General features: G+C 49.2%; 1 protein-coding gene across 8 annotated transcripts in view; it reads left to right on the top strand.

The window, feature by feature from the left end:
- The first annotated feature begins 10,170 nt into the window (after nucleotides 1-10,170).
- Nucleotides 10,171-19,933, top strand: part of DDX11 (DEAD/H-box helicase 11) — a 32,910-nt gene continuing 23,147 nt past the window's right edge. The window contains exons 1-8 of one of the 8 annotated variants that reach the window (XM_060113181.1): nucleotides 10,171-10,304; nucleotides 10,547-10,599; nucleotides 11,626-11,743; nucleotides 14,066-14,087; nucleotides 14,377-14,524; nucleotides 17,893-18,141; nucleotides 18,860-18,946; nucleotides 19,238-19,392. In XM_060113181.1, coding sequence (XP_059969164.1) covers nucleotides 14,381-14,524; nucleotides 17,893-18,141; nucleotides 18,860-18,946; nucleotides 19,238-19,392 — 635 coding nt within the window. In that variant the 5' untranslated portion in view covers nucleotides 10,171-10,304; nucleotides 10,547-10,599; nucleotides 11,626-11,743; nucleotides 14,066-14,087; nucleotides 14,377-14,380. Of the gene's footprint in view, nucleotides 10,305-10,546; nucleotides 10,600-11,625; nucleotides 11,744-12,803; nucleotides 12,997-13,227; nucleotides 14,088-14,376; nucleotides 14,525-17,892; nucleotides 18,142-18,859; nucleotides 18,947-19,237; nucleotides 19,393-19,933 lie in introns of those variants that run through there. The other 7 variants (XM_060113178.1, XM_060113180.1, XM_060113179.1 and 4 more) reach the window with 7 other exon arrangements.

The following is a 19,933-nucleotide window of genomic DNA, read 5'->3' as shown; positions in this document are numbered from 1 at the left end:
ACTTTTTTTTTTTAACATCTTTATTGGAGTATAATTGCTTTACAGTGTTGTGTTAGTTTCTGCTGTATAACAAAATGAATCAGCTATATGTATACATATATCCCCTCCCTCTTGGAATCTTGGTGTGGGTTTTGCTTTTTCGGGTTTTTTTTGAATTTAGTGTGAAATTTATGAAGGCACTATTGGTATCAGTGAAATTATATAAATAGTATTTAATTTAGTTCTGGCCCCCAAGTCTTTGTCTTTTTCTTCTTCTTCTCCTCCTCCTCCTCTTCCTTCATCTTCCTTTTCTTTCTTTCTTTCTTTTTTTTTTCCTTTGTATAGATTAAAGTTAACTCCTTTCCAGGCTTGGAGATGAGCTGAACCCACTCAGTGCAAGCATCCTGCAATCCTCCCTTCCCATCGTATTCCTGAGACACCGGTGATGTGTTCTTGCCTAATGAAAGTGAATCCATAGTTTGGCATTGGTACTGCTACTTCTTCTCTGCTACTTTGTTCTTATACTGTGATTTGTTTTAAAACCCTTTTGCATTATTAGACATTATTTGCAATTATAAAGATAAAAAGAAACATTTCAAGTATTAGCTTATTTGACCTCTTTGAAATGATGACATCTTCTTCCTCCAAATTCTTTTGGATCCACAGCAGCATCTCATATTGTTTCTACTCTATCCTGGTTGACTGTTCCTTTTCAATCTCACTTATGAAGTCCTCTGGCTCTGCTTCTGCTTTACTCATTTTAAAAATAAATTATTTATTTTTGGTATAGGTACTATTTCCATATATTGCTGACCTTGGAGGGTCTCCTGGGGCAGTGGGGGGGCGGCAGCTGTGGATCTCTCTGGGGTCGTAAAAGCTGGTGGCGGACATATCGGGGAGTATTCATCTGAGTAAACTCTTCCTGCTGGTCTTGGAGGGTCCCCTGGGGAGGCGGAGGGCAGCCAGGACTCTCTCTGGGGTCACTAAAGCTGGTGTCAGAAATATCAGGCAGTGTTCACCCACCCAAACTCCTGTTGCAGGCAAACATCCTGCTGGGCAATGAGCACCCTGGGTGTGGTTTAAATTGCTTTTCTTTTTTTATGCAGACCTTGCGATATGCTATCATTTTTATATATTATTGCTGGACTTAGTTTTCTATTTTTATTTTTATTTTTTTGCTGTACGCGGGCCTCTCACTGCTGTGGCCTCTCCCGTTGTGGAGCACAGGCTCCGGACGCGCAGGCTCAGTGGCCATGGCTCACGGGCCCAGCCGCTCCGAGGCACGTGGGATCTTCCTGGACCGGGGCACGAACACGTGTCCCCTGCATCAGCAGGCGGACTCCCAACCACTGCGCCACCAGGGAAACCCCCTCTTAATTTTTTAAACTGTGCATTTGGATGCCTAGAGTAAAGGCGATGTTTCCCATCCTCCCTGCACCTGGTGTGTAACCATGTTCTGACCAAGTGGGCGAAAGGGAAGGTGGCCTGTCTGACTTTCTAAGAAGTGCTCTGGTAGGACAGGTGCACCCACTTTTTCCTGCCTGGCTTCCTGGTGGCTAGAATGTGGACATGGTGCTGGAACTAAGCAGGTCCTGGACTGTCAGGAGGAAGTGGCATATTGATGACGGCTGAGCAAAAAGATGGAAAGAACCCAGGTCAGTTATGATAGCAGAGCTGCTCACCAGCTTGGATAACCTACCTTCAGACTCTGTCTGTTGGGGGAAGGGGGGTAGAGGTAAAATTTTATCTATTTTAACCAATGTTATTTGAGTTTTCTGACACAGGCAAACCCAAACCTGACGGATTTACTTAGTCTTTCAACATTGCTGCAGGATAAAAGAGATAATGAACATAAAAGTGCTGAGCAGGGACTTCCCTGGTGGAGCAGTAGTTAATAATCCGCCTGCCAATGCAGGGGTCACGGGTTCAAGCCCTGGTCCGGGAAGATCCCACATGCCGCAGAGCAACTAAGCCTGTGCGCCACAACCACTGAGCCTGTGCTCTAGAGCCCCCAAGCCACAACTACTGAGCCCGCGTGCCGCAACTACTGAAGCCCACGTGCCTAGAGCCTATGCTCCACAACAAGAGAAGCCACTGCAATGAGAAGCCTGTGCACTACAACAAAGAGTAGCCCCCACTCGCTGCAACTAGAGAAAGCCTGCACGCGGCAACGAAGACCCAATGCAGCCAAAAATAAATATAAATAAATAAATATAAAAAAATTTTTTTAATTGTGGTAAAATTCACACAACATACAATTTACCATATTAACCATTTTTAAGTGTACAGTTGAGTAGCATTAAGTACATTCGTGTAGTTGTGGAAACACCCTCCAGAACTCTCTTCCTTTTACAAAACTAAAACTCTAAACCCATCAAAAAACAGCTTCCGGGCTTCTCTGGTGGCGCAGTAGTTGAGAATCTGCCTGACAATGCAGGGGACATGGGTTCGAGCCCTGGTCTGGGAAGATCCCACATGCTGCGGAGCAACTAGGCCCATGAGCCACAACTACTGAGCCTGTGTGTCTGGAGCCTGTGCTCCACAACAAGAGAGGCCATGATAGTGAGAGGCCCGTGCACCGCGATGAAGAGTGGCCCCCGCTTGCTGCAACTAGAGAAAGCCCTCGCACAGAAACGAAGACCCAACACAGCCAAAAATAAATTAATTAATTTAAAAATAAATAAATTAAAAAAAAACAAAAACAGCTCCCAATTTCCCCCTTGAATCAGGCCCTGGCAACCACCATTCTACTTTCTGTCTATGAATCTGACTACTCTAAGTAACTCATATAATTGGAATCATACTTGTGACAGGCTTATTTCACTTAACATAATGTGATGGTTATTTTTATGGTGCCCAAATATTTGGTCAAACATTAATCAGGATATTTCTGTGAAGGTGTTTTTTAGATGAGGTTGACATTTACGCCAGTGGACTTTGAGTAGAGCAGATTACTCTCCGTAATGTGGGTGAGCCTCTTCTAATCAGGTGAAGGCCTTAATAGAACAAAGACTGATATCCCCAGGGCAAGAAGAGATTCTGCCAGTAGATAACCTTTGTCCTTGAACTGCCGTTGTTCTCTGAGTCTCCAGGGTGCCAGCTCTGGTGCAATTGTCCTTCAGATTTTGGACTTACCAAGCTTCCATAATTGTATGAGCCAATTCCTTAAAATAAATATCTGTATGGATACATCCTGTTGGTTCTGTTTCTTTGGAGAACCCTGACTAACACATATAATGCCTTCAAGGTTCATCTGTGTTGTAGCATGTGTCAGAATTTCCCTCTATTTTAAGGCTGAATAATATTCCACTGCATGGAGATACCACATTTTATTTACCCATTCATTTTTTTTTTTTTTTTTTTTTTTTTTGCTGTACGCAGGCCTCTCACTGCTGTGGCCTCTCCCGTTGCGGAGCACAGGCTCCGGACACACAGGCTCCGCGGCCATGGCTCGCGGGCCCAGCCGCTCCGCGGCATGTGGGATCTTCCGGGATCGGGGCATGAACCCGTGTCCCCTGCATCGGCAGGCGGACTCTCAACCACTGCGCCACCAGGGAAGCCCTACCCATTCATTTGTTGATGGACACTTGGGTGGCTTCCACCTTTTGGCTACTGCAAATAATGTGGCCATGGACATAGGTGCACAAATATCTGTTTGAGTCCCTACTTTCACTTCTTTTGGGTATATACCTGGAAGTAGAATTGCTGGATATGGTAATTCTATTTTTAATTTTTTGAGGAAGTGCCATACTGTTTCCATAGTGGCTGTACCAATTTACTTTTCCACCAACAGTACACAAGAGTTTCCTTTTCTCCACAGACTTGCCAACACTTATTGTTTTCTGTTTTTTTAATAGCATCCATCCTAATGGGTGTGAAATGGTATCTCACTGTGGTTTTGATTTACATTTCCCTAATGGTTAATGATGTTGAGCATCTTTTCATGTGCTTGTTGACCATTTGTATGTCTTTCTTGGAGAAATACCTATTCAGGTCTTCTGCCCATTTTTAAATTGGGTTGTCTGCTTTTTTGTTGTTCAGTTGTAGAAGTACTTTCTATATACTAGATATTAGCCTTTTGTCAGATACATGATTTGCAAATATTTTCTCCTATTCTGTAGATTGTCTTTTCACTCTGTTGATTGTGTCTTTTGATGCACAGAAGTTTTAAATTTTGTTGTAGTCCAACTTATTTTTACTTTTGCTGCCTTTGTGTTTGGTATCATCCAAGAAATCATTGCCAAATCCAATGTCATGAAGTTTTTCCCTTATTTTTCCTTCTAAGACTTTTATAGTTTAGCTGTTAAGCTTAAATCCATTTTGAGTTAATTTTTATGTGTGGTGTATGGTAAGGGTCCAACTTCATTCTTTTGCATGTGGATGCTGCCTGTTTTCATTGATTTTCTTTTTTTAACTACTCATTCCTTCAGAAATATTACTACTTACTATGGCTTTAGGGGTGATCAAATCCATATATCCAGCTCCTACTTCTGTCTGAACTCTAGTCCCCCATTTTCAAACACCACTGAATACCTCATCGAGACAGTGAAAGTGGGGCACTTGAAAATTAAGTTTGACAGATTAGTTCAACCTATTATGTGAGGAAACAGACTGTATCCCACACCCACTAGAATGTGGCTTAATGTGCAAAATTAATCTAACTAGATATATACTGAACACAGTTATCCAAGAAACTAGGATTCAGAGAAACAAGTGTGATTAGGGTGCATCTTGCACTATTCCAGGGAGAGGCACATGGGGTCTGAGGATGGGAGCAAGCTGGTCTCTAGAAAAGTGTTTTCTCTTATAGGACAGGCACAGTTCATGGGACTTGCCCAGTGCCTAGATAATGCATCTCACTCAAATTCCTATGTTTTCCTTTTTCTGACTTAATGGTCACCAAGCAATCTTCCAGTTCACACTGGCCTCCCAAATAGGAAGAGAAAAATTAACTTATGCTCACCGGAAATGACTCCTTTATAAATAAATCCTTTAAAAATGAATTAGCGTGAATGTAAATTTTGTGATCCTGCATCTGTAATGAGCCTGATACTTTCTGAGCTTACTAAGATAATTCAGCTTCTGGACTGATGCTCAGTTAATATTTATTGAATGAATGAATGCCAAGGCCAGGCTATACCCTGGAATAAGATGCCTTTGAGAGGTCCTGGTCCTGCCTGTACATGGATGACCCCCTCCCCCCCGACACAAACAAATACACTACGGTGTGCGCCATCAAACTGCATAACTTTAAATATCTCAGAAACTGAATATTCATGCTCCTCCTCAAAATATCACTCCTGGCCTCCTTATTTCTGCTCTTCCAATTTCCAAAGGCCAAAATGTAAAAATTTACACAGGACCCAACTTTACTTTTATTTTATTAAATTTATTTATTTATTGTTAGGTTTATATCACAACTATTTCTAAAGGGGATCTAAGGAAATATAATAAAAGCATAGAGAAAGTAAAACTAAACCCAATTAATATTAGTAATAGTTTGGGGGGGAGGGATAAATTAGGACATTGGGATTAACATAAACACACTACTATATATAAAACAGATAATCAACAAGGACCTACTGTAGAGCACAGGGAACCCTACTTAATACTCTGTAGTAACCTAAATGGGAAAAGAATCTGAAAAAGAATAGATATATGTATATGTATAACTGAATCACTTTGCTGTACCCCTGAAACGAACACATTGTAAATCAACTATACTCCAATATAAAATAAAAATCAAACAAACCAAAATATTAGTAATAGCTAACCTTCGTTGAGCTTTTATAATGTGGCATGCACGGTGCCAAGCCCTTTATGTTACCCAGATGATCTCGTTTCTTTCACAAGAATCCTATAAGGTGGGTCCTGTTATTATCTCCATTTCGTAAGTGAGGCTCAGAGAGTTAAAACAAGGCCACCCAGCTGGTTAATAGTGGAGTCGGGATCTGAATCCAGGTGGTCTGATTTTACTAGGGCCTCTACTTAAAATTAGCCAGGAGCAATGAGAACAGAAAAAAAGAAAGTATCAAAAAATGCTTTCCACTGAAATGTTAAAACGATGCACAACATGTAGCTGAGATTACTAGCAGCGAAGGCAAAGAGGAATCCATAATGGGTTTAAAGAGCTCTCACGGCCAAGTTATAGAAAGCATATTCGTACATAAGTAGAAAAACTTTTCTCCCTGGCCTTGAGTTCTGAGAGGAGTTTGTTAAGAAGGTGTTTGAGTTCATTCAATGAACGCCATTAGCAAGAAATGCAGAGGTGGTCCACCTGGGGCTAACTTCTGATTTTTACCTTTGGGACAAAGCCCAAGGCCATATGTTAGGAGTGTCATTCTCTAAATATAAACCCTTGGGGTGAGGATGAGGGGAGGATAGGGGGACATAGTCTGGGTTTACATCCTGGTTTAACCGCATCCATCATCCATTCCCATCACTACTCTAGCGGTCCAAGTCCCTGTTGCATTGTCTGGTTTACTGCATAACCTGACTTGTTCACTTGCTTCTGGTCTCTCCCCTGCCAACATTCTTCACACTGCTTCTGGCTTATTATTGCCAAGGCATTGATTTTGCAATTTCACTCGTCTGTTCAAAAACCATTTCAGTGATGATGTGCAAATTGCTTATAAGATAAAGTCTAAACGTATTAGCTTACTGTTTAAAGTCTTCTACATCCAGACCCCAAGTCTTATCACCTTCTGTTCCTCCAATGGTGCATCTTAAATTAGGGATTTCATACCCTAGAGTGTATGTGTGTGTGTGTGTGTGTGTGGAGAGCAGGGAGGGGGAACTCTGAAGAAATAGACCCAAGTCCAATGCATCTTCTTGAAGTGTCAAGTTTACCAGATGAAAATTACTTTAAAACACCTTTTTAAATGCTAAAACAAATAGTGGTTGTAGAGTAAATGCAACATTTACATGAACTTAAAACTGAGGCGTCAGAGACCTTTTCAGGATTTTGGTGGGCCACCTTCCAAGACCCTGAAGGGTGTTAGTTCTTTGCCCTTTTCAAACTACCCCAGTCACTGATAGTTGGAAGTACTGACAAAATACCGACTCTGGAACCATCCTTTTGTAAATTCCCACCCCCAGGTTTTTACACAGCTTGTAACACTGGCTCCTTTCCTGGAAGGCCTTTCCTTTAAGCCCCAGAAACTGTCCAGAATGTTTCTTGATCCTGCTGGGAAAGTCACACCAATTACCAAGGTCATTCCCAGGGAGCACTTAGCATAAAATGCCCCCAGTTGTAATTTCATAGACCCATCCTGTGATATTGTGATAATAGTTATATTTTTGGTCTTAGTCCCGGATCCTAGCAGAGCTCCTAAAACCCTAGAAACTTCTTAAGTGAGGAAAGCGATAGAGGTGTCTCTTGTTATGTTAATGACGTGATTTTTGGAAAGCCCCTAGGTAACCAGCCTAAGGATGGGGGCTGGTTGCCAGGGGAACCAACTGAGTGATTGGAGGGGAGGAGGGCTGGAGGCTGAATTCAATCACCAATGACCGATGATTGAATCCACCTTTGCCTATATAATGAAGCCTCCATTAAATACGCGGAAGGATGAGGCTTGGAGAGCTTCCGGGTTGGTGGGCGTGCGGAGGTGCGGGGAGTGGAAGCTCTGTGCTCCCTGCCACACGCTTGTCCTGTGCATCTCTTCATCCTGCTGCCCCTGAGTTATATCCTTTTACATAAACTGGTGATCTAGTAAGTAAGATGCTTTCCTCAGTTCTGTCGACTGAAGAAAAAAAGTGCAATGTGAGAGTTGTGCGTTAAGTTTTATTGGGGGAAAATGAGGACTATAGCTTGGGAAACAGCATTTCGGATAGCTCTGAGGAGCTGCTCCAGAGAGGTGCGGCGGGGAAGGTGAGTGTTATATATGATTTTGGTGAAGGGGGGATGTGCAGTCAAGCACACATGTTGGTAGAGCCTGGGTGCTAGTCAGGAGGAGGCGATGTCCCCGTTGATGACTTTAGTGCTTTTCTAGATATGAGGAGATGCAAGAATTGGGCTCATAAAATCTTCTCCTGAAAATATCTATCTAAAACCTGTTCTGCCAGTTTTTCCCAGAGCACAGAGGGCCTCATTCCTGATCTCTGCCCTGAACTCCTTTCAGGGGGCGTTGAAGGTCAGTAGCTGCAGCGGCTCATGATTTAATCCTTGTAGAGGGAGATGGCAAGTGCCAATTTGTAGCTGGCAATTCCGTTAGCTACTCTAGCGAATTAATCAAACCCAAGGAGGAGGTCGTGGGAACCTCTGGACTTACAGCCAGTAGGTGAGCAGCACAGGTGACAACCTGGACTAGTGATTGGTGTCTCATGTCGCAGTCATGTGGGACTGAGCCCCTAACGTGTGGGATCCCAGTTACCTCCAGATAGATAGTGTCAGAATTGGGTTACTGGGTGGTGTTGGAAAACACACTGGATATGCCTTCAGAAAAGCTCACAGGGATCATGCAGTGCTATCCCCTGCTGGACAAAGGAGAACCCACGTCCAAGGAGGTAAAGGTGATGTGCTTTGACCCCGACCAGGTGTGCTCCTCCAAGCAGGGCTGGCACCCAGGAGCAACAATCCTAAACTTGGCTTCCAGAGTGCTTTCCCTCACCTGGTCCCAACCCTGCAGAGGTGGGCAGGGCAGGTACTGTCCAGACCAATATATTAAGGTCTGACAGGAGCGAGGACTATTGACCAGACCGAACTCCACACAGCAAAGTCAATTTCCTGACACTGGGCTGTGGTGAAAGAAAGTACAGCGTTTACTGCAGGGCCAAGAGAGGAGCTCAGCGGCTCATGCTCAAAAGACCTGAACTCCCCATGGCTTTCAGGGACGTGTTTTTAAAGGCAACCTTTGGGGTGAGCGCTGCAGGGTGCATGACTTTCTTCTGATTGGCCAGTGGTGAGTGAGCAGCGTGGTGTTTCAGGAATCTTGACCAGCGACCTTCTGGTTTCTAACCGTCTGGAGTCCACGTGCCTGTGCTCAGCATGTAGTCACCATCCTCCACCTGGGGAAGGTGTCTTAGTTTCTGCAGAAAAACTCAAACGTAAGTGTCAGATTGTTAGGCATATGCCTTGAGGAGGCATATACATAAGAGTTTATCCCTGAACTATTGTGGTTACTTCTCTTGTTTAACTGCTTTCCTTTGTTTCTGCATTGCCTCATTTCCCTCATTAGTAACTACCTGTGCCTTCCCTTGGAACTTAGGGAAGCGTCGGAAGCTAAAGTCTTTTTCTTTTTTTTTTTTAAGAAATGATCATTTCTTTTTTTAAACTTATTTATTTTTGGCTGAGTTGGGTCTTCGTTGCTGTGCGCGGGCTTTCTCTAGTTGCGGGGAGCGGGGGCTACTCTTTGTTGCGGTGCGCGGGCTTCTCGTTGTGGAGCACAGGCTCTCGGCACACGGGCTTCAGTAGTTGTGGCTCGCGGGCTCTAGAGTACAGGCTCAGTAGTTGTGGTGCAGGGGCTCAGTTGCTCCAAGGCATGTGGGATCTTCCCGGACCGGGGCTCGAACCCATGTCCCCTGCATTGACAGGCAGATTCTTGACCACTGCGCCACCAGGGAAGCCCCTAAAGTCTTTTTCTACGAACAAGAAACGGAGGACATAGAGGGGCTTTTGGGCGGGAGGGCCCTGCTCAGTTCCAATTACCCCATTTTTTTTGTTGTTGTTGATACTTCTCAATCCTGAGGGGAACAGGCATGGAATAAGAAAGGGAATAAAGTTTTGGACAGAGGTTAATCATAAACTGAGCAGACGAAACTGGTTTTACAGGGACTCAGTTTCGGGACCAGAATACAGGCTTCCTGAGTCAGCTACAGCACCTGACCCCTCAGGTGTTTGATAAACACGGCCAACTTAAGCGACTGCTGAGCTCCCAGGATTATGGGCGCCAGCTAGCGGAGATGCAAACATTCCACAGCTGGCGCGCAGCAGGGGAGGAAGAACACCCAGTCACGACCACAGCCTCCGACGGCCCCTCCCTCCAGCGAGCCAGCCACGCAAGCGCAGTGACGCAAAAAGGGGAGGTCCCGCCCCAGCAAGACACGGAGTGCGCACGCGCAGCGAAATCGGCTGTGCAACGCAGGTCGCTCTTCCGGGTAATGCAGACCGAGGCCTGGACCAGCACGCCGCGCAAGCGCAGTGGCACAATAGGGGATCGGCCCCCGCCGAGCCCCGGAGCGCGCACGCGCACTAGCGCGGGGCGTGCATCGCGACGGGCTTCTCTCGGGGACGCCGACACCGGCGAGCCGGGGTTTCAGGTTCAGTGGCGTCTGCTCGGACTCCTCGCCGGCCTGGTCTCGGTGGAGCAGCCCTCCCGCCGAGGAAGGTGAGCGCGGTGCCGAGGACGCGGAGCAAAATGAGAAAGGGCAGACTCCGGGGGAAATGCAAGGGGGCGGGCCGGGCCGGCGGCGGGAAAACGTCCCCGTGCTGGGGCGGGCTTGACATGTGATTGACGGGCAAGACACCAATGTAAGGGATGGGGAGGCCGCGGGGCGGGGCCTGGCCGTGAGCCGCCGGCCGCGGGGCGGATCCGCCGGCCGTGCTAAGCGCGCGTTTCTTACGTTGTAGTACCTGCTGGTCCCTGCAGCGCTACTGAATGTGCCGTTACCTGTCCCCCGCAGGTGAGGAAACGGGCTCAGGGATGTGGACTTTAGCACGGATACAGCCGTGATCCCCCATTGGGCAGTCTGACCCCAGAGCCCTCCTGCCGCTCGGGGGAACAAGGTGGAGCAGGAGGAGTGGGATGGCTGGAATGGACCAGCGTGTGGGAGGCAGTGCCGTGAAAAGTGGAGAGAAATGTTAGCCCAGTGTGAGAGCTCTGAGGGCGGAGCTGGGAGGGGGACAGAAGCAAGATGCGAATATGGGGTTGGGGCCAGCTCCTGATTCCCAACAGGTGCGCTGGAGCTGGGTCGTCTCCCAGGTGTGTGGCGTTAAAGCACGTTAGGAGGGAGACAGTAGGGTGGTACCTGGACATGGATGTCTCATCGGCTCAGGCTGCCGTAACAAAGCGCCATAGACTGGGTGGCTTAAACAATAGAAACTACTCTCCCAGTTCTAGAGGCTGGGAATTCGAGGCTACAGTTCTTATAAGGGTTTAGGACCCCACTCTTAGGGCTTCATTTAACCCTGATTACCTCCTTCATTTCATGTTAATTACTCCCTAAAAGCTCTGTCTGCAGATACAGCCTCACATTGGGGGTTAGGGCTTTAACGCATGAATTTGGAGGCGGGCTGGGGGGGGGACACGATTCAGTCTGTAGCAATAGTTTGTACCTAGGCAAATAAGTGATCATCGAGGACTGAAGAAAATGAGCACTTTCAGGACTAATGTGCCCCTGAGATGCTCTCACGTATCTTAGCCCATTTAATGGGCATGAGATTTGCCTTCGCTTTGGTGGGGAGATCTAGGGAGAACTCGGGTGGGAGCTCGTGTCCACGCAGCCAGCCTGAAGAGGTCGGGAAAAGTTCACCACACATCCTTAATAGTACTTAATATATCCATTATTCATGCATTTTGCTAAACCCTTCTTTAACTTATGGTTTAGCTTGTGCTGCTCCTGGAATAATGAGATCCGTAATTACCACCCACGGAGAAGTGGAATAATAATTACTTTTGTTCCGTATTGTTTCGTGTTGTCATTCTAAAGTTTGGTAACCGAGTCTTTCCACCCTACTTACCCTGGTGGGAGGAAGATCAGAAATCTACAGCTTGGAGGCAGTTGTGCTTTCAAATCTTGGATTCAAGCCCTTGCTGAGTGACTGTGGGTAAGTCAGTTAACCTTTCTGAGGTTCAGTTATTTTCAGCTGTAAAATAGAGCTAATAAAAATCCTGGCCACATGGGGTTGTGAGGTTATATGGAAGCAGTTTGAAACCATTAAAGAACTGGCCCTTGGCCTAAATATTTAAGTCATAGACCTCCTCTCCCCACCCCTCTGAGGAGCAGAAACCCTCCCCAAGGCTCCCACCTCAAGCTGGCTATTCATTCATTCATCAAATTGTTCCTGAATGCCTGCTGAGTGCCAGAGCACCTGTTCTGAATGCTGGGGGCAGGGAAGAACAAGACAGACAAGATTCCTCCTTTTATGCTATTTATATTCTAGTGGGGGAGGACAGTAAATAAGTTCACAGAGTGCTAAGACCTATGAACAGAAGAAACAGTACTTCAGATTAATGAGATAAAAAAATGACTTAAGCCAAGTGGTGTGTGTGTGTTTGGAGGGGGGTATTTGACCACTGGAGGGTGGCACATACAGGGAGAGGCCTGTCTGAGGAGCTGAGCTGAGTCCTAAACGTTGAGGACTCCAAGCAGGCTGGGACGGCAGGTGCGAGGCCCAGACTGCTTGGATCAGGGTAGGGTCCTCACCCAGCCATCTCTAGACTGCCCAGTGATCTGTCTTACAAGGAGAGGAGGGATGGGTCAGATTTTTCTCTTGGGACTTAGAACTACGAAACAAGAAAAGACTTCGCTTGGCAGTGGGAGCTGAAGCCACAGGTCGAGGGGGCTGCAGGCAGAGGTGGCGTGCAGGCTGACTTTGGGGTAAAGCAGAAGCTGCCAAGTGAGCAGAGGAAGCCGGGCAGGCTCCACCTGGCCCGTGATGATGGAGCAGGAGAATGGGAATCCGCAGGGCATCCGCGGGTGTTTACCGTTGGTGGACTTCCTGGATCCATCTTGAAGCCTGAACCATTTTGCAGTTCTAGTCTGCAGGAAGTCCCACCCTGTCCGTGGCTTCTGTTCTTGGTTTTCCCAGATGGTCTGCATTCTCAATCTCAATATGTATCTTTTCAGTAAATCTCTCTTTTATTTATGCTAGTTCTCTTTTGCAGACACGTGAGTTGGACTAAAACAGCCATGTGGACCTGGGTTTGGATCCCTGGGTTTCCTTTCTGAACTGAGTCTTTGAAGAGTTACTTAATTTCTGTAAGCGTCAGGATCCAACGACCATCTGCTTACAGTGTTGTACAGATTAAACAAGACAGCAGAAGTGGAAGGGCCTGCGGAGCGTTTAACACAGGGCAGGTGCTCGGAGCTTGTTAGGGCCCTTCTCCTTTCCCTTCACGTTTTAGTGGGTTTCCGATTACGCACTTCCTTCTTGTATTGAATTGTCCTGGTTTGGGGTTGGTTTTTTTTGTTTTTTTTTTTTTGCGTTACGCAGGCCTCTCACTGTTGTGGCCTCTCCCACTGCGGAGCACAGGCTCTGGACGCGCAGGCTCAGCGGCCATGGCTCACAGGCCCAGCCACTCCGTGGCACGTGGGATCCTCCCGGACCGGGGCACGAACCCGTGTCCCCTGCATCGGCAGGCGGACTCTCAACCACTGCGTCACCAGGGAAGCCCGGTCCTGGTTTTAAGTCATCCTTCTTATCGTTTATCCCTCCACCTCGGTCCTCGTTTTAACTGCCCCTAAAGTCTTAACTGGAAGAACATCATACAACTCCCTTCTCTCATAAATGAATTGACATAGTCACTGGTCTTCCTGAGGCTAGTTATGTAGCAGAGGCATAAATGGGATTTAGATTTATTCATATTTGTACTGAGGTGAGCTGGGCCTGCTTAAATAGCTCAGAGCAGTGACTTCCAAGGACAGAGTGGGGCCCGGGTGGAAAATGGTGACTAAAGGAAGAAAAGGTGTCTCAAAGCTGTCTTAGAGAGGTCAGGGTCAGAAGAGGAGGAAAAAGGTGGAATAAGTGTGGAGCAGAGACGTTTTCCTTGGACCTGGGCCTGCAGGGGCAGAGAAGTGCCGAGGCCTCAGTTCTGGGAAGCCCTTCCAGCCAGGGCTCAGCCGCCGTGCAGAGGGCCCTCCAGGCTGGGGCCCCAGGGAAGGCTCTTAGGGGGCGGCTCTGGTTTGTACTGGAAGTGGTGGCTGGGATGAATTAGATGCAAACGGAAGATGCCTGTTGGGTAGGGGTGGGTGTGTGACATGCAGAAAAGCTGTGCTCAGGATTCTCCGCCTGTGGGTCACGACCTCTTAGGTCTTCACAGCCGGGGCAAGAGAAGCAGTTTTGTCCTGCGATGTTGGGAGACATGGCTGGGAGATGTGGGAGAAGAAAAATTAATAACTGCAGAAGTAATTACGGGCTCTCCAAAAGAAATCTCCAGGCTCTCAGAAAGGTGTGCACGCGGGTAGAATGGCAGGGGTTTCTCTTAGGGCTTCCTGGGCTGCGTTCCCCTGTATCCCGTTGTGGTGAATGTCCCTGGATGGACAGCGACTGTGGTCAGGCCTCGTGGGGAGGCACATGAGGGAAAGAACATGGCCTCTGCTTTCAAAACGTTCCTCCTGGGGAGGAAGCCCGTGACCAGTGTTGAGGCCCCTCCTAGGAACTGTTCTGTGTGTCAGGCCAGTACTGCCTGGCCCATCAGAAAGCTACTAGATTTTTTTTTTTTTTTTTTTACCCCCCAGGACCATGGCTGACAAAGCGGAGGAGGCTGGTGGCGTCCACTTCCCTTTTCCCTTCACACCCTATGCCATCCAGAAAGACTTTATGGCAGCGCTGTACCAGGTGTTGGAGGCTGGCAAGATTGGGATATTTGAGAGTCCAACCGGCACCGTAAGTATTATTTGGGGCCTGAAGAGGGTCTAGGGAGATGCTGATGACAGGTCAGAGCCAGCGTGCTTGTCTGCACGTGCAGAGTCGTGCTTTGAGGTTGAGTGAAGGCCTTCTTTCTGAGTAGTAGCTGTTTCTGTCTATTAAACCGTTAAACATAGGCCCGGGGTCTGAGAAAAATTAGGCTAAAGGCAAAGGAGAATTTTAATGGCCATGGAAACCATGACCGTAGCACTGAAACCTTCCGGATTTTTCTGGGCGCATGACCGCTTTGATGCTGAGAAACGTAGAAATTTCTCTGGCTTATCCACAGATCTGACATATTGGTTTACTCTCCAGGAACTGGGTTACTGAGGGCTGGAGGGGTCCAGTCCAGAGCCCCTCAGTTCTCCTTCCTGGCCTGGGAGGAGGGGGTTTGTTAGAGGTTTGCCACAGAGGACTGTTAGGTTCCCACTTCTCTCTTGCCCTTTATTACTTTCTAGAGCAAGTGCCGCGTGAGAGTGAGCTGCCTGTGTGGGTGTTGCTGTGATCTCCTGGAGGACCAGGACCTTGAGGTCCTCTCCTCTGTGTCCCCGTCATCTGCGGGGAGCTTGGCACGGTCGGCCTCAGGGGGCTCTTAAGGTGTGTGTGTGGAATGAATGAACGAAGGAAAGTGACTTATTCCCTCTCATCCACTGACGGGAGTGTGTCACTCTCTCCTGGGATGACACGATCTCCTGGGGCAGGAAGAGGGCAGATGGGCCGCTCTCTTGTTCCGTTTTGTTCCTTCAGATACAGCAAGTGGGAGAGGCTCCGTTCCGCCAGTTCACACAACGTGGGTCATGAAGATACTGTGCAGAGTGAGGGGTTTTTGTTTTTTTGGCTGCATTGGGTCTTCGTTGCTGCGCGCGGGCTTTCTCTAGTTGTAGCAGCGGGGGCTACTCTTTGTTGCGGTGTGCAGGCTTCCTATCGCAGTGGCTTCTCTTGTTGCGGAGCACGGGCTCTAGGCGCTAGGGATTCAGTAGCTGTAGCTCACAGGCTCTAGAGCGCAGGCTCAGTAGTTGTAGCTCACGGGCTTAGTTGCTCCACAGCATGTGAGATCTTCCCGGACCAGGGCTTGAACCCGTGTCCCCTGCATTGGCAGGCGGATTCTTAACCATTGTGCTACCAAGGAAGCCCGAGGGGTTTTTAAAGTAGCATCTTTCTACCAGTATCCGACCTTCCATTTACACCCAGTGCACGTGGGGACTTCCCTGGCAGTCCACTCTGTGCTTCCACTGTACGGGCCGTGGGTTCGATCCCTGCTTGGGGAACTAAGATCCCGCGTGCTGTGCAGTGCGGCCAAAAATAAATAAATAAACCCAGTGCATGGGACTTCTCCCCTCCTGACCCACCCCACCGAAAGACTGGTTAGGGTCAGGAGCAACTTCCTGTAATTAGATCTGAGGAGGTCAGGTCCCCATCTGGCCACCTGCCACATCTGACATTGTTAAACATCTCATCTTCCTCTCTTTAAAGACTTTTGTGTGTGTGTGGTACGCGGTCCTCTCACTGTTGTGGCCTCTCCCGTCACGGAGCCCAGGCTCCGGACGCACAGGCTCAGCGGCCATGGCTCACGGGCCCAGCCGCTCCACGGTATGTGGGATCTTCCCGGACCAGGGCACGAACCCGTGTCCCCTGCATCGGCAGGTGGACTCTCAACCACTGCGCCACCAGGGAAGCCCTTCCTCTCTTTAAAGTCATGTGAAACACTGAATCAAAGAACAGTGCCTATCATTTAAAAAGTCATTTATCAAACGTTCCTTGGGCAGGTGATTTTAAGTCTTTTAACTGTATCTTAAGAAATATACTTTGATAGAATATGTTGAAATTACAAGCTTATGCTGCTGTTTCTTGCTTTATTGATTTTAGTCATTGGGACCTTCTTGTGATAGATAAGATGGAGCTTTCTTCCTGGTGTAGTTATATATTTTTAGTCTCTTTTCTTGAATAATCTTTTGTCTTTTTTTTAAGAGTCGATAGTTGTCTTTTAAAGGTTTGTGTAGTTTTTAAGGTACTTAGGCCTGTTCCGCTCACACCATCCAGTGGTCTGTCAGTATCACACTTCATCATAAAATTATTACCTTTGTCTGCCCGGGCTGCCATCACAAAACACCACAGATGGAGTGGGCAAAATGGCGGGAATTTATTGTCTCACAGTCTGGAGGCTGGAAGTCCCGAATGAGGTGTCAGCAGGGCTGTCCAGGCCCCTCTCCTCCGCGTGTGGTCGGCGGGCTTCTCCCCGTCTCTTCCCATCGTCTGCCTTCCTTGCCTTTGTGTCCACATTTCCCCTTTTTACAAGGGTACCAGTCTTACTGGGTCAGGGCCACCCTCCTCTTAACTCACTACATCTGCTATGACCCTATTTTCAAGTAGGGTCCCATTCTGAGACACTGGGGGTTAGGACTTGAACATGTGAATTTGGGGGGACACAATTCACCCCATATCAAGGACCTACGGGGAGAATTCTGGTCTTTAAACCAACAGTTGTGCTCCCCAGAGCAATTGGCTGGCTTTAACGTTTCCTGACACTGGGACTCACGGGGCTGATCACCTTCCGTCCGCACGTTGGCTGCATCTCCCCCCAGGCAAGTCGTATTCGGGGTTTCATGCTGTGCGTTTTTTTGGCTTTATTTTCTGGGCTGTTGATTCAGTTTCTCCCATTCTTCTAATTATGATGACCTGCAGTACTTATATGCAACTTGATAAGCCACTTTCATTCTTTGAGGACCAGTGAGCCATATAATTAAAGAATTTCACTTTTATTTCTCCCTTTTTCCTATTTTTTTTCCCCAGCCATTCTCTTGCCAGTTCCCTTCTTTTTCCTTCCTTTCCGAGGCTGGTCTTAGAGCACCCTCTGATATTTAAAGTCAGACCTCCCTCGAAGGCTTTATTAAAACGGGAAAGCTGGGCTTCCCTGGTGGTGCAGTGGTTAAGAATCCGTCTGCCAAGGCAGGGGACACAGGTTCGAGCCCTGGTCTGGGAGGATTCCACATGCCGCAGAGCAACTAAGCCCGTGAGCCACAAATACTGCGCCTGCACTCTAGAGACAGTGAGCCACAACTACTGAGCCTGCATGCCACAACTACTGAAGCCCACATACCTAGAGCCTGTGCTCTGCAACAAGAGAAGCCACTGTAGTGAGAAGCCCGTGCACCGCAATGAAGAGTAGCCCCTGCTCGCCACAACTAGAGAAAACCCACGCACAGCAACGAAGACCCAACGCAGCCAAAAATGAATAAAATAAAATCAATAAATTAAAAAAAAAAGCTTTAAAAAAACAAAACGGGAAAGGTCATTAGGGAAGTTTCGTTTCTCATCCTCTATTTCTGGGAACGTTTTTCTTCCCGTAGGGAAAATCCTTAAGTCTCATTTGTGGGGCCCTCTCCTGGCTCCGCGACTTTGAACGGAAGAAACGGGAAGAGGAGGAGCGTCTCCTTGAGGCCGGAGCCGACCCCTTAACCAATGGGAAGGACCAGGCCCCGTGTTCCCCACCCTCCTGCCAGCAGAGCCCAGGCTCCCCGAGGTCCGCTGGAGAGCCCGACTGGGTCACTCAGTTTGTGCAGAAGAAAGAAGAAAGGGACCTGGTGGACCGACTAAAGGTGAGATCGAGGGGCTTCCCTGGTGGCGCAGTGGTTGAGAGTCTGCCTGCCGATGCAGGGGACACGGGTTCGTACCCCAGTCTGGGAAGATCCCACATGCCGCGGAGCGGCTGGTCCCGTGAGCCATGGCCGCTGGGCCTGCGCATCCAGAGCCTGTGCTCCGCAACGGGAGAGGCCACAACACTGAGAGGCCCGTGTACCGCAAAAAAAAATAAAATAAAAAAAAATAAAAATAAAAAATAAAGGTGAGATCAGGTTACGAGAGGTGGGGTGATCCGTAAACGGGGCCTCCAGGAGGATTTCGGGTGGATCCCGAACAGGACAGCTCGCGTCCTTGCAGTGCCTCTCGGCCCCCTGGCCACCTCCCGGGTGGATGGTGCTGTGCCCTCGCTGTCTGTAGTAAGCCGATGTCACCAGGCCTTCCCTAGGTTGGCGGTTCCCATTCTTTCCCAGGAAAGGAACCGCACCGTTGCCAGTGGCCACACGCTTCCCTGGCTGCAGACTCGCTTACGGGCTGCACTGGATGGAGAGCGTGGGGCTTCGGGCGGGAGGCGCACACTTCCCGCAGCAGCGAGCTCGACAGCTTGGCTGACAGGAGGCTGGCAGGGCAGGGAGGTGCGCGGGGGCCGGAGGCCCTGGGCTGAGGTGCCGCGACTCCGACTCCGGGGGAGGCTGGGGCTTCCTGCAGGGGTCTCCCTTCTGGCTCCCTCCCTTCTAGGAGGGGCAGGTCAGGAGGAAGAAGCGAGAAGAGCGCCTGCAGCAGATCCGTCACAACGCGCCGCTCAAGTTCGCAGCCAAGCGCATGGTGAGTGGCGGCCCGTGTCCGGGTGGCATCCCCTGCATGGGGCCTCAGGGTGCAGCTGGTCCGGGACCTCGGCCCCGCCCGGCGCCCTCTGGCTACACGCTTCTCTCCTGGTAGCAGGGCAGCCTGCGCTGAGGGACGCATCCTGGGGCCTTGACGCCCATCGGGTGGGGCCCATGTTGATGGCGTGTGTGTTGCTGCCCTTGGCCCGGCCCCGGAGGCTGCCTCGCCAGGGGGCGGGGCTCTGGCGCTGAGGTTTGTTTCTCTTTCCCCACCGGCCATGCTCCTCCGCAGAGACAGGAAGATGAAGAAACTGAGCGTCTCCTCCGCCTGAGCCAGGAGATGCTGGCAGCAGGCACGGGGTCGGAGCAGCAGCTGGCTTGTGGGGAGGAGGAGGAGCTGGTCCTCGCCGAGTACGAGAGTGACAAGGAGAAAGGCTCGGCCAGCGGGTGAGAGCGCGTCTCCTGCATCCCCTGCCCCGGGGTGGCTGCGCGGGGCTCCTTCCTCTTGGGCCCGGCTTCTTGGTCGCTCATGGGGCACCGACGGGGCAGAAACCCGGCTGCCTGCCCTCTTCCCCGGCAAGGCCCCTCCTCGGGGCACGGAAGGATGACGATGGCTGGCTCTGCCAGCCCAGGCAGGTGTCACCTCCGTACCCTCTGTGGTATTCTGGTCTCCACTCTGCACCCAGGACACCGAGCCCAGCAGGATGCTGTGCCTCGGCCGAGGCCACCAGCCGGCGATTTGAACCTCCGCTGGCCCGGCTCTAAGTCTCAGGCTCTTAATACCAAACTGAGCCGTGTGAGGCTTGTGATGTAAGCCCTCGAGGTGTCCTCAGCCCGTGTTTTTCTTTTCACCTGAGGCTTCGCTTGGTCTAGGTTCATAGGTTTCTAATTTGTGAGCTATAACTTCCTGGGTGAACTAGAAATGCTGAAGGTAACAACCGGGCCGTTTCTAGCCCACGCCATCCCCGTGAGATCCTCCCCGTCATTC

This window comes from Mesoplodon densirostris, chromosome 11, assembly GCF_025265405.1.
Source record: "Mesoplodon densirostris isolate mMesDen1 chromosome 11, mMesDen1 primary haplotype, whole genome shotgun sequence".
Classification (NCBI taxonomy): Eukaryota; Metazoa; Chordata; class Mammalia; order Artiodactyla; family Ziphiidae; genus Mesoplodon; species Mesoplodon densirostris.
The sequence above is the reverse complement of the archived record's forward strand: the minus strand, read 5'-3'. Positions and strand labels throughout refer to the sequence as shown.